This window comes from Euprymna scolopes, chromosome 13 (assembly GCF_053919585.1).
Source record: "Euprymna scolopes isolate OS-2025 chromosome 13, ASM5391958v1, whole genome shotgun sequence".
Lineage (NCBI taxonomy): Eukaryota > Metazoa > Mollusca > Cephalopoda > Sepiida > Sepiolidae > Euprymna > Euprymna scolopes.
The window spans coordinates 627,368-641,543 of NC_136494.1; the positions used below are offsets into that span (position 1 = coordinate 627,368).

The window sequence follows — 14,176 nt, forward strand, 5'->3', positions numbered from 1 at the left end:
CGTTTGAATTTAGTTGTCTTCTAATTTATTAAACATGGCGGATCAAAACATAATATCTTGTTTTATCATAAAAATTTGATTTTCTTAGTTAAAAAACAATGCTTGATCAATTTAGATGATTTTTGAAATATGACATCTTTATTCTGGTACGGGTACATATATTATAAATTTTTTTTTAAAGATTTTTTTTTCTGTGTTTTTATTTTGAAAATAGGTGTAATTTTTTTTAGAATTATACCTATTTTAAGCACCAAATACCCAATATTTTATTATTATTAAAAAAATAAAAGATCGACCAAAGGGCAATAACTCTTTAAACGTAATGAGTTACTCCCCTTTTCTTTTTTCTACATTTCAAGATGGAAGTGCAGCAAACTGGAAGTGGGGGAGGGCTTTTCAAAAACTTATTTTATTATATCAACAGATTTCATATGCCTGAAATAAAATAAAATTTTCATGAACAATTTCTTTCCAAGAAATTGCAGTGTGAAATTCGTTACTGTGGAACTGCTTCTCTTCAGATTGCAACAGTCCTCTTCAAATCCAATATCTCCAAGATGGCAAACTAAATAATCAGACATGCTTAACACTTTGCCCGGGCTTAAAATCTGCTTAAATATGATATTTTAATTTGTCCAGACTTATGTATATTATTATAGAGTCGTGATGTTAAAAGTATAAAACAGTATTTAAGTGCCACCAGCTAGAATTGAAACCAAAACTGTAGCATTCAAAGCTGGTGACGTTACCACTGTATCAACGTGACATGCATATAAACTGATTAAAAATAAACTAAAATGAATATACAAAATGTTTAACGATTTGTTTTCAATATTGACCCATTTTAGACCCCTTAAAAATAATTTTAACCGGCTAAAGACCCATAAAAGAATAGCCTGTAAAAAAATTCAATTATTTGAAACTCCTAGCGCCGCTCTGCGACTTTTAGGTTTGGAGGAGATAGTTTGAAAATTTTGAGACAGACAGACGTTTATATATTAGATTATGTTGTACCCAATATATAGCAGTGATTTTGAAAGTAAAAAAAAAATGACTTGATTGCCATCAGCTAGACTTGAAACCAAAACATAGTGCTCCAGCCATAATTGTTACTATTTGAGCTATGGTCAGATGGATAAGAAATAGTTAAAATGAACTGACTTTAATGTATGAATGTATATATTTGCATGTGCATACAAATAACACGTTTAGTTGATTTACGCCTGCCAAGTTCCAATTTTTTTAAAATTTAGACTCCTTAGCAGCTATTTTTACCGGCTAAAAACACGTAAAACAACGATCCACAAAAAATGCAATCATTTGACCTGTCTTGTGTTGCTCTGCAACTTTGCATCTCTGAGAAGATGCACTTTGAAAAAATGAAAAGATACACATATATATACACACGCACACATAGTGAGTTTTATAAATTAGATCTAATTCTTAGTGAAAATAGACAGTTATAAATTATTCAAATATTTTTTCATTTCTTCAAGAATACCTGCAATATTTTTATGTTATACATGAAAAGTTATCAATAGAAATGGGGTAGGGAGGTAAACTAAGAATTCCAGCATTTACAAAAACACAAATGAGCTGACATTTTTTTTCACAAAAATTGATTTATTTTTAAAACAAATTTATTTTGCCATGTTGTAAATATTTGTAAAACCAATTTAAAAAAACAACTTTTTTTTTTTTAAATATCAATTTTACTTATTTTCTTGATTGATAATTTCCAGATGACATTTTTGAGATGAGGATTGATTATTTGTATTATGTGTTTGTTTCTGTCTCTCTATAAGGCGCTGATGCGTCCAAAGCTAAAATATGCCACATCAGTATGGTCACCGCAATAGATGCGTGATATTAGAACTATAGAAGTGGTGCAGAGGAGGGCTACGAAATTGATCCCAGATCTGCATGATCTGTCCTATGAGGAGTGACTGAAGCAACTACATTTTCCAACTCTGGTGTTCTGCTGAATGAAAGGAGATGACATTCAAGTCTTCAAATATCTGCATGATGAATACAATGTGGACTGTCTCAAGATGTTTCCTTTGAAACAAGATTGTAGGACCCGTGGGCATTCCTTGTGTTTGGATAAGCAGCGGCATCAGAAGGGAGGCAACTGCATCTGTTTGTGCACACTTCTCTCAATGTGTGGTGAACGTGTGGCACCAGCTGCTGGAAGAAGTGGTATCTACAAGGTCACTTAGTACCTTCAAAGCCAAATGAGACGAACATTGGAGGAATCAGCGTTTCGCTTTGACTACAAATCTAAAGATGATGTGTATTGAAAGACTAATCTCGGGCATGTAGGCCTGTGTTACTTCTCACCATATACTGTATTCTATTGTATATTATTTGGATTCTTCAGACTACTGTCTTTATGTTATGTTTCACTTGATGTAATGTAATGGCAAGCAATCTACGAAAGATTAATGCAAGCAACAATAAACGTAGTCACTAGTTTTGTCTTCTCTGCACCAGTCTCTTGAACCAAAGGTTCTCAAGTCCTTCGCCACTCTTACTCGAGGCATGACTCCATGTTGGTGTAAACTCCAAACTTGTTGAACTCTGAGGAATTTGCACAGAATTTCAAACCTAATCCTTTCTTTAATCTATACTCTCATTTTGTTAGCCATGACTCGATAGACGTTCTAAGTAATTTGCAATTGTATTTTGAGCATCGCCCACACTGAAAATTAAACCTTTAAAAAAATCAAAATAATATGGATTACAGAAATGACCATGTAGTTTAATTTTATAGTGAACGGACAGTGAAATTAAGATATTTTATACTTTTTTTTTTTTTTTATCCAGGAAACTACACAATTTGATTTGCGGCGTGAGAACTGGGAAGAAAATCGTAAATATTTGCGTGAGATTGAAATTTTACAGAAGGAAGTCGAACAAAAAGTTCTGGCCTTAGAAGCGTCGGAGAAAAAAAATCATATTTTGCAAATCACTGTTGAACAAAGAGATATGGAAATATCTCGGATGCACGACATTTTACAGTAAGTCATCCGAAATTATTTTATTCATTGCTAGTAGTTTTATCCTCTGACATGGTCTGCATGTTAAATATGTTGAACATTTATTTTTACATGCAATTTTTAGTCTACAGACTCGAAATTTGATATACAGGGCATAGAGATTTGGGAAAGTCTTTGTAATCCGTTTTTGGCCAGAAATTTGGCTGTTAAGGGTCAGTTAAATGATTTGACCTTTGACAACTCTACCAAACTCCTACGCCAATTTTAGGTATAAACAATTGAAATTTTAGATATAGGTTCCTTGGACATGGATCTAACTTAATAATTTGAGTTGAGCCCAAAACAAATGTTAAGGGGACATAATAGGGATCAAATTTTCTACGAAATTACTCAGACAATTTCTGTTCTAAACATTTGTAATTTTACAAAAAGGGTATTCAGAGATAGGGCAAGCTTTTTAATTGGTTTGAGTCGAAAATTTGAGCTACCAATATATAAATGTATGTATGTATATTTGCATGTCTGCCTAAAACCTTCGATAGAGGCGATGGATTTTCACAAGATCAGTATCGTTTTGAAGCTCGACCCTTCAGACGACAAATACCGAAAAATTGGCTAAAAACATTAATCTCTTCACCCTCAACTGGGCACTTTTCTACAGGGAGGGGGTCGCTTTTTTCACCGATATTTTCGAAAGTCATCCCCTTTTTTTAATTGTCTAGCCTTAATTTAAACCTACATCCCTTCTGGTAACAGCAAAGACGTCACGTTTTTTTTTCCCTGTTCTTTTCCTCCTTTGCGGTATGGGTTCAAGCCTGCCTTCCTACTGCCATTTTTGTTTTTTGGTCAACACACACCTCTAAACACCCGGGCAATGCTGGGCACCCATGCTAGTTTTTAAAGAAAGAACTTAACTGTTTTTCCTTTTTTTTTAAAAGTAATGGTGTTGTCTCTATTACATTTTTTTATTTGAGCGATAAAGGTGATAGCATCACTGAAAATTCTGATTTCCCAATGGAGGGAAAAAAATTCATATTTAACAATATATTAATCATGATGCTTAAAAATTCCAAAAGAAAAATATAACTGGACCAATTTGATAAACAGAATGATAAGATATAATTTTCTGTATTTTGTTTTTGCTATTTATTTTCCGTCATCTATGATATAAATCTCTGTTTAAATGTATGTACTTATGTACTTATGTATGAATGTATGTATGTACTTATGTATGTCTGCCTAAAACTTTTGACAGAGGCGATAGATTTTCACGAAATTGGTATTGTTTGAAGCTTGACGACAAATATCGAAAAGTTAGCTAAAAACATTAATTCCTTCACTGGGTACTTTTCTACAAGGAGTTGCTTTTTTTCCAATGTTTTCGAAAGCCATCCCCTCTTTTCGATTGACTAGCCTTAATTCAAACCTTTGCCACTTTCGGTTTGGCGATGGACGCAACGGCAAAGACATCACGTTTTTTTTTTTCCCCCCATGTTCTTTTCCTCCTTTGCAATATGGGTTCGAGCCTGCCTGCCTACTACCACTTTTTTTTTGCTCAACACACATTTCCAAAGACCCAGCAATGCCGGACACCCAGGCTAGTCTATTATATAAATCTGACCTGTCTGTTTAAATGTGTGTATGTATGGCTGCCTAAAACTTTTGACAGAGGCGATGGATTTTCATGAGGTATTGTTTTGAAGCTCAACCTTTTGGATGACAAATATCGAAAAATTAGCTAAGACATTAATTCCTTCACCTTCAACTGGGTACTTTTCTACAAGAAGCCGATTTTTTGACCAATATTTTCAAAAGTCATCCCCCTCTTTTCGATTGACTAGCCTTAATTTATACCTTTGCCACTTCGGTTTGGCGATGGACGCCACGGCAAAGATGTCACTTTTTTTTTCTTCCTTCGCAGTACGGGTTCGAGCATGCCTGCCTACTACCACTTTTTTTTGCTCTCCCCCCCCCCCAAACACCCGGACAACGCCAGGCATCCAGGCTAGCATTACATAATGTTTATATACTTTCCATTTCATGTTTAAAAGGACTCTGGAATCACAATATTATTTATTTTTTTTAAATTTTAATAAGGTGAGTCAATCACTTAAAATTTTTATAGTGAATTATTTCCTTTAAAATTAAATCCATAAATATGAGTTTATATATCTTTCAATTTTTAGTTTTCTTATGTTTGTCTATTTTTTGTCAACCAGTGTTAATGCAAATCAAATTAAAGATTGCTGATTTTCTGTTTTATTAGAAATCTTCAAGCAAATAAAATGTCTCTTAGAATTAACATTTTTGTTATACCTTTATTATTTATGAAAAATATTCATAAAAACGTGTTTGCATTGAGGTAATTAAAATAATAAAACAAATTGACATTCCAGTTCTGCTCGTGAAGGGATGAAAGAACTTGTTCACAATCTGTGTCAGTCAAAAGATCCTCTCATTCCCTCGGAAGGCATTGAAAAGTTTTTCACTTTCATTACTCAAGATCCAATGTCAGATTGCAACAGCAGGTAATTATATATTTTTTTTCACCATTATTAACCATAATAATATATTTATTATTAACCAAAATCATTTTTGATCCCCTGACAAAAAGAGGGTGGACCTGTAAATTCACCCTTGTCTGTTCGTTTGTTTGTTTGTTTGTTCATCTGTTCGCACTTTTCTCAATAACTACACCTTGGAATTTTTTGAAATTTTGCACAAACATTAAACATGATATAAGTAAAAAAGTAACAGAACAAATTTTCCGGAAAATCTCCAGGATTGCCTTTTGGGTTAAAATGACTAAAATTGACACTTTTGTGCTTATTCAAAAAAAATGGATGCTTTGGATTTTTATAAAACTTTTTGAAAAGTTAAAATTAAGTGATAATTTTGTTTGTCTATACTTCACAATAACTCTTGGGTGTGCCCTAGGGGCTCTTTTAGGGCTAATAAAAACACTCCATTTTTGGGACTATAAGACCATATCTGTCCAAAATTTTTTTGTGTATGTCTGTTTAGCATGGCATTAAATCAAATTTAAATATGTTAAGGCCTTGGGGACTTTTGGGGCTAAATGGGGGGGCAAATAATGAACTTATTCATTTCTTTTTTTGCATGGTGCAGAACTCAAATTTACATATGTTAAGGCCTAACACTGCACCGTTTGTTCATTTTCACCAGGATTTAACGTCCCCTGGGGACTTTTGGGCTAAATGGGGGGGCAAATGCTGAACTTAGTCATTTTTCTCATGCTTCATTCACTGTGCACTCACATGCATGCTTCACTTGCTATTAACTATAATATTTTATAATTATTAATTGTAATATTTCTTAATCATTATAATAGTTTTATTATTATTAACTGTTATATTTTTGTCTTTTTCAATATATGTAATAACGCACCATACATTTTGTGTTTGTATGTACGTTATCACCAATTTTTTGAAAAATGAAGTCACCTGATTTCTCACTACTAAAAATATTAATCCTGACAGACATTTATTATTTCAAGGGAAATATTAATAGTAAATTTATAATTTTTATATAACTCATACAAAATAATGAAGAACTCAACTTTGGAATTTCAACACTAGTATCTATTATTATACTAAAGCTTAATTAACATTTGCTTCCTTAAAACATGACTTATATATGTGAACTAGCAGGGCTACTCAGCATTAGCTGGGACAAAAGTAATCTATTTCCATTAAAACTTCCATCTCTCTACATCTTTGTCTCTCTTCTGTTAAGCCCATTCCTCTCTAGCTGGACACACACACACACAACTCTACTTTATATAATAGATTCCTTGAGGAATGAATTGGCATTTTCTTTCCAAACTAGTACATAACACTGAAAAACCGACTCCTCTCTGATGAAACTTGACCTAATTACCTCCCCCCCTCCACCCCAAGAATTAATATTTTTTTCATAAATTTTGGAGTCCTTCATTCATGGCAATGCTGATCCAGATTATACCAACTTTATGGGTTTTTGTTTTGTAGTTTTTGACTTTTAGCTGGACATACAAACACACATACACATAGATAACTGCTCTTGATATAATAGATGGCACAAAATTCATGCTAAAATATATTTTAATTCTGGAATTAAGTAATTTGTTAAAATAACTGTTTCAATTGTTTTAATTAGCCCTAATTTATAATTAACTGAATAAGTCATCCATCTCTCACTTAGCTACTTATATATTTCTATTGCCCTCTCTTATTCTGCTGATTTAATCACTTTCTAATATTTTTTAATGGTTCTCTGAGTGTTTGGAGAAACTGTGATGCCTTTCTTCTTCTTTTTTTTTAATAAATTTAAAAACGTCCGCATCTAATTTATGTAAATATGTCTATACACCACAAACACATATGTAAATTAGCAACCAAAATAATAAGTTGCTTTAATTCTATATGATCTATAAATAAAAAAGAGGTTTAATGTTTTGTAGTTCTGTAAGAAAAATGCCTTGACAAATACGTCACAACTTATGAATCTTCAAACGCAACCTGAGCAGAATAAATATTGCGAGTTGGGGTTAAATTTGGGAAAAAATTCCACCCACTATAATTAAGTCAATTTTTTTTTTTTTTTTTTTTTTTTTTAATGAAAAATGAAATTGTTGCTGTAATGCTATGATTTTATTTGAATATTTTTTTTATTTTATTTTTATTTTATTCAATTTTCACCCCAAACAAGGCACAGTGTCACTTTGAAGCAGGGGGCTACTATTAGGGACTTAATTAGTGGGGTCATTATGAAGGGAGATGAGTAGAAAGATCTTTGTTAACATTACACTTGAACTTCTGCATATCAGTGCAGTTGGGAAAGCAGAATCCTGGAAGGGAGTTCCAAAGACCCACAGTTCTGGGGAAGAAACTATTGGAGTAAAAGGCTTTCTTGCACCTATGGATCTCTACTGTAAAGGGATGAGACTTAGTAACTTGTCGGATTTGTCGGGGGTAGTTACGTCGGGGAGGTACAAGTGTTTGCAGTTCGTCAGAGCATTCACCATTAAAGTATTTTTAGAACAGGCAGAGGGATGCAACATCTCGTCGATTGGGACAGAGGCTGAAGCCTAGATGACAGTTCAGGACCTATCAGGTTGGCGACTCTCTTTTGAACCCTGTCCAGGAGCGAGAGACAAGCAGCAGATGCACCAGCCCAGATGTGACAACAGTACTCCATACATGGGCAAATGGTGGCCTTATAGAGGTATAGGATACTGTCAGGCGTAAGTAGTTTTCTAGCATGGTAGAGGGAGCCAACCTTCCTTGCAGCAGCCTTGGCAATGCTCTCAATGTATCTATTCCAGTTCATATTCCCTGTAAACGTTAGGCCGAGGAGTTCAAAAGAAGTACTTTCAGGCAATGTGTTCTTGGCCATTGCTATTGGTGGTAGAGAAGGTTTCTTGTAGTTATTGAAGGAAACAAGCTTAGTCTTAGCAGCATTGAATGTGACCAACCATTTTTGTCCCCATTCCACTACAGATTGGAGGTCATCCTCTAGTGTTTCTGCCATTTCCTTGCGTATGTGTTCATTTGTTTTCCCTTCATATCTGTTATAGAGAGTGGTGTCATCGGCAAATATACCCATCTCCGAAACAATTTTATCAGGGAGGTCATTTATGAATATCAGGAATACTAGAGGTCCAAGGATAGACCCCTGAGGTACTCCCGCATTTATGTCATATTGTTTAGATGTACGACCGTCGAGGACAACTTTGATTTTTCTATTACTTAAGGATTTAATTACATTATGAATTCTTCCAGTGATTCCATATGATCTAATTTTCCTTAGAAGACCATCGTGCCATACCCTGTCAAAAGCCTTAGATATATCAAGGGCCACCGCTCTACCCTCCCCTGTTTTGTCCAATGAATGGTATATACGTTCAGAAAACTGCAGTTAAGATATCTGCTGTTGAATGGGCTTGCCTGAATCCATATTGTTTGTCAGTCAGGAGTTTAGCAGCTGTTAGGTGCTGGACTAGAGCTTGATTAACTAAGGACTCAAATATTTTGGCGAAAAGTGGGAGGAGGCTAATGGGGCGATAATTTAGTGGGTCAGTTCTTTCACCAGAATTCTTGAAGACTGGTACCACAGAGGTGGTTTTCCAGCAGTCGGGAAAGCAAGATTCGTTAAGGCATTTATTGTAAAGTTTGGAGAGAACTGGAGCAACCTCGGCAGAGCATTTTTTTAATAGCACAGCCGGGATGAAATCTGGTCCACATGCTTTTGAGGTGTCTAGGTTTTTTATAATAGCATGTATCTGAGAAGGGGTGATTTTCAAATCGTCTAGTGTGGCGTCTGTTCGCAGAGGAAAATCAGGGAGTGAGTGGTGTACCGAGTTCAGTGTGGAGTTTTAGGCAAACTGACTGGCAAGCAGATTAGCCTTGTCAGTTGCCGTGCAAGCAACCTCATGATTGTTTGATAGTGGGGGAATAATTGACTGTCCATTATTAACTACGCTGTTGTAGATTTTCCAAAAATCCCGGGTTCCTAATTTCTGTGCTTCGATGCGTTTTCCGGTGGTTTCAGAGTAATCTGTCTTAGCTGTCTCTATCACTCTCTTACAATTATTTCTAGCTTCTATAAACTTCTGTTTATTTGAGCTGGACTTATGTCGGTTGAATCTGTGAACGCATGCTGCCTTTGACAAATGGCAGCCGCACAAGCAGAAGTAAACCATTGGGGAGAGTGGGGCTTGCTATAGAATTTCCGTGCGGGAACATGTGCTTCAATTGCAGTTTTGAACCATTCAGTGTTCTCATTTGCACACTGTTCCACTGGAAGAGTAAAGATATTTTGCCATGAGGCATCTCTGATGAGCTCCCTGATGGCTTCCCAATCAGCCTTTTTGTAATACCTCGTTATTTTGAGTAGTGGGTTTTCAGTTTTAGGGCAAGAATTTAGGCTGATTTCCACCATTATCACAGCGTGATCAGCATTCCCGAGTGGGCTGTGGGCATTTGTTGTACAGTCATTGGGAACCGTTGTCAGAAAGAGATCTAGAAGTGAGGCATGTTTATCTTGCTGGTCTGGGAAACGTGTCGGAAATGTAACCAACTGAGATAGGGAATGGGATATAGAGAAGCTATGTGTTGTGCTACCGGATATGTCTGTGTGATTAGAGAATCTTAGCCAGTTACTGTGGTGGACATTGAAGTCACCAAATACATGTATTTGTGCGCTAGTATCGAGGGAGAGTGCTATATCTATGCTGTCAGAGACTTTGTTTATTAGAGTACAGAAAATACAAGTAGCTAATATTGTGTTGCATATTTAGTCTGAAGCACATAAAGGCCTGGTCCTCTGATTCTAGTTTTATTTCTCTAGTCAGGGGGAGGGTGTTACGAATATAGACTCCAAGCCCATGCATATGTCTGTCCGAGTCCTTACGGTAGAGTGGGAGATAACCAGGCATGTTAAAGTGGTTAGAAGGAATGGAGGAGTGAAGGTTAGTTTCACTTAATGCTAAGATATCCGGGGTGTTTACAAGGAGAAATTTTAGTGATATATATATATATATGCAAATGAAATATTGAAGTGCAGTAAGAATACGGGTTGTATAATACTGTGAACAAAGTCCAAATAAATATTAGTATCAATATTTCTAAGACCATCCGAGGCAGGTAAAGAAAGTTCAATATGTGAGGTAGAGCAATAATATAAATGGAAATTTTTAGTTATGTATAATTAAAACAAAATTTATTGCTTGACAATTTACAGATAATTGTTAAAGTTAAAATCTTTTCCTTAATCATGGATTTTCAATAAATGGCTCCATTTCATCAGAGGAAATATTGTTAGCAAAATAGATATAGGTAATTATGAATTTTGCTTATTAGCACATACAGTGGCACCAAAAAGAACATTCACACTTGTTATTTTTTCAAAATCCCATGAATAGTGATGTTTCAGAATGAATTCTGAGTTTTTTTTTAATAACATCATATTCTAAGCTGATCATATGAGCCATTTATTAAAAATCCATGGGTTAAGGAAAAGACTTTAATAATTGTCTGTACTCCTTTGTCAAACAATAAATTTTGTTGTAATTATACATAAGTTAACTAAAAATTTCCATTTTTATGTATATGTGTGTATATATATATATATATATATATATATATATATATATATATATATATAAATAAATTTTGAAAATTGTTTTTGGAGTATTCTGTTGAACAATAAATTTACTTTTAAATTTTAATTTCTTTTCTTCTCCTTGTGACAACCTCTACTCCCTATTGTACTTGTATTGAGCTTTTTATTTGGTTGGGATTGATATGTAAATATTAGGTTGAAGTTTACACTGGCTTGTATCGGGTAAACCTTTCATTCCAATTGCCTTCGGGGAGAAAAATATTGGAATCGTCTCATTACTAATATATATATATATATATATATATATGTATATATATATATATATATATAAGTGAAATTGTGTGTGTGTGTACATTACTCTACCAAATTACTCTGTCAATTTTCAGTCTACAGACTCGAGATTTGACATAAGGGGTATTGAGATTTGGGAAAATCTTTTTAATCAGTTTTCGACCAGAAATTTGGCTGTTAAGGGGTCAAAGTTCAATGATTTGACCTTTGAAAACTCTACCAAACTCCTCTGTCAATTTTCGGTCTGAAATCTTTAAATTTTAGATGTAGGTTCCTTGGACATGGATCAAACTTTTTAACTTGATTTGAGCCCAAAACAAATGTTAAGGGGTCAAAACTGGGGTCAAAGTTAAAAAAAATTCGACTTCTCAGCCAATTTTTGGTCTAAACATTTAAAATTTTACATAAAGGGTATTCAGATATGCAACAAGCTTTTTAATCAGTTTTGGGCCAAAAATTTGGCTACCAAGGGGTTAAAATTCAAGTTTCAAGATTTGACCTTTGCGGTCTCTAGCAAGCTATTCAGCAAATTTTGGGTCTAAACATTTGAAATTTTACATAAAGGGTATTCAGACATGCAACAAGCTTTTTAATCAGTTTTTGGGCGAAAATTTGGCTGCTAAGAGGTCAAAGTTGAAAGAGTTGATCTTTGCAGACTCTATGAAACTCCTCTGCCAATTTTGGGTCTAAACACTTGAAATTTTAGATGTAGGTTACCTGAACATGAGTCAAACTTTGATGTCTTCAAGTCCAACATAAACAAGTTCCTGATGAATCACCCCCTTAAGTAAGACACTTAACCAGATCTCCATTACTAGCGATTACTATGATATTGTCCCATTGATTACTGTACACACAATAACCCTTATCCCCGCGTAGCCTCCGGGCCTTGATAAGTGGTGACTTCCTTGTAAAAAAAAAAAGAAAAAATATATATATATATATGCACATAAAGTTATGAACAGTACATAGGGCTCGAGCAAAGCTGGGCTGAACTGCTAGTGTATATATATATATATATAAATATACTCTGTGCATGTGTAAATATAGTTATACGTTTAACTTTGTTAGTTTGTCAAGTTTTGCTTTGTATTTGTGCTTAGGTCAGATGGTAGCAAATATTGTGAGAAAGCTAAATGTTTTATGTTTTGATTCTAACTGATGATATCCAAGTCATATTTTTAATTTTTCAAATCACTGCTATATTGACTCCATGAATACGAAATCTGCATAAATCAAAATATCATATTTAAGTGTATTTTATGACTGGGCAAAGCCAGTGTGTGTTTATGGGGGAAAATATGCTTATTCAATTCTATTTCACCTTTTATTTATACGAATCCTTTAATTTATGAAGCTCTGTGTATGTTAAATGTAACTACAGAGCATATACAAATAAATGACAAAAAATCTATATTCCAAGATGTTGTTCATCTTACCATTTATTTCTTTCAGCATGTTAAAATGTTCAATTCTTGACAGCACCTATTTTGTAGTGCAGAAATAATCATATAATTATGTTAATTTTTTTAATAGTTTCTGCCCTGACTCATCAGAAGAAAAAAACTCATTAACTTTAAAATAAAGTAAAAAGGAATATGGCCATGATTACATAAATCCGAAAAAATTCGAAGAATAGTTACAATTGTGTTTTATGATATTTATGCCATATATATATATATATATATATATATATAAGAAATTCATTTTTATTCTATGAAAAGGTTAGTAATTGCAATTAAGAATAGGAAATTGGATCAAAATTTTTGTAACTTGTCTTCTTCCTAAGATTAAGGGTGGTGGTGTTTGATCAACACTGCTGGGGAGCCATGATGTAATACACTGTTTTGTTTTTAAATCCCCGAAACAGTGTTTCATGGTAAACAACTGATGATCCCTTGAAAAATAAAAAAATTGGTATTATAGTAAATTTGAGAGTTGATGCAGTGATTGCAGGTGATTAAATGACTTACTGACTAGATGTTTTTTTTTTTTTAACGAATGATAAAAAATAATTTTTTGTATAGTTTCAAATGTTAAAAACTTCAAAGACTATATATATATATATATATATATATAATCATTCGGATCTATCGACCAGTGTAAATCGTGACACCCTGCACTGACAATTCTCGAAAGGATGAAACATTAGTGTCTGTAGGTATTTAATAATTATTATAGTAAATAATTATATTGAAAGGTATGGGTGGTGTTTGAAGAATAAAACCATGATTATTTTTATTTATTCAATATTTCAAATGCCCTGCACGTTTCATTGGAAATAATTGGAGAAAAAATAGTAACACCAGAAATATAATCCTTTCTGTGTGAAGTATGTGTATTCTAGAATTAGGACTGTTAATTTTTTGGTGGGTGGGGTGGGGAGGGGAGTTGGCTTAATGTTAAAATATTTAAATACTGTTATTTTTTATTTATATAAAAATGCGTTTATATAATTATTGAGTGAGAATTGTTTGCAGGATTATAACCCTATTACTACTTCAGTTATGAGTACAGATTTATTTGAATAACAGGCCAATGAAAATGTAGTGTTGCATTTTGAATATTGTGTTCTGTCGGGATAGGCTGTTATTATTTGATTAATGTTGTGTAGCAGTATTTAGCAGCCATGCATTGATCTGTGTTTATTGTAAATAAAAGAAGCAATGGTTATTATCTATTATTATCTAAGATCTTGAGCTATGTCCGGCCGGAAGTAAACTAGCATTTTAATTAGGATATATTTTTTTTTATACAAAGAG

At 33.7% G+C, this 14,176-nt stretch overlaps 1 protein-coding gene across 1 annotated transcript in view; it reads left to right on the top strand.

The window, feature by feature from the left end:
* LOC145291912 (uncharacterized) overlaps positions 1-14,176 on the top strand; it is an 82,101-nt gene that overhangs the window by 36,960 nt on the left and 30,965 nt on the right. Inside the window, exons 10-11 of the mRNA XM_080137749.1 lie at positions 2,827-3,020; positions 5,396-5,527. Of these exons, the coding sequence (XP_079993875.1) occupies positions 2,827-3,020; positions 5,396-5,527 (326 nt within the window). The remainder of the gene's footprint in view (positions 1-2,826; positions 3,021-5,395; positions 5,528-14,176) is intronic.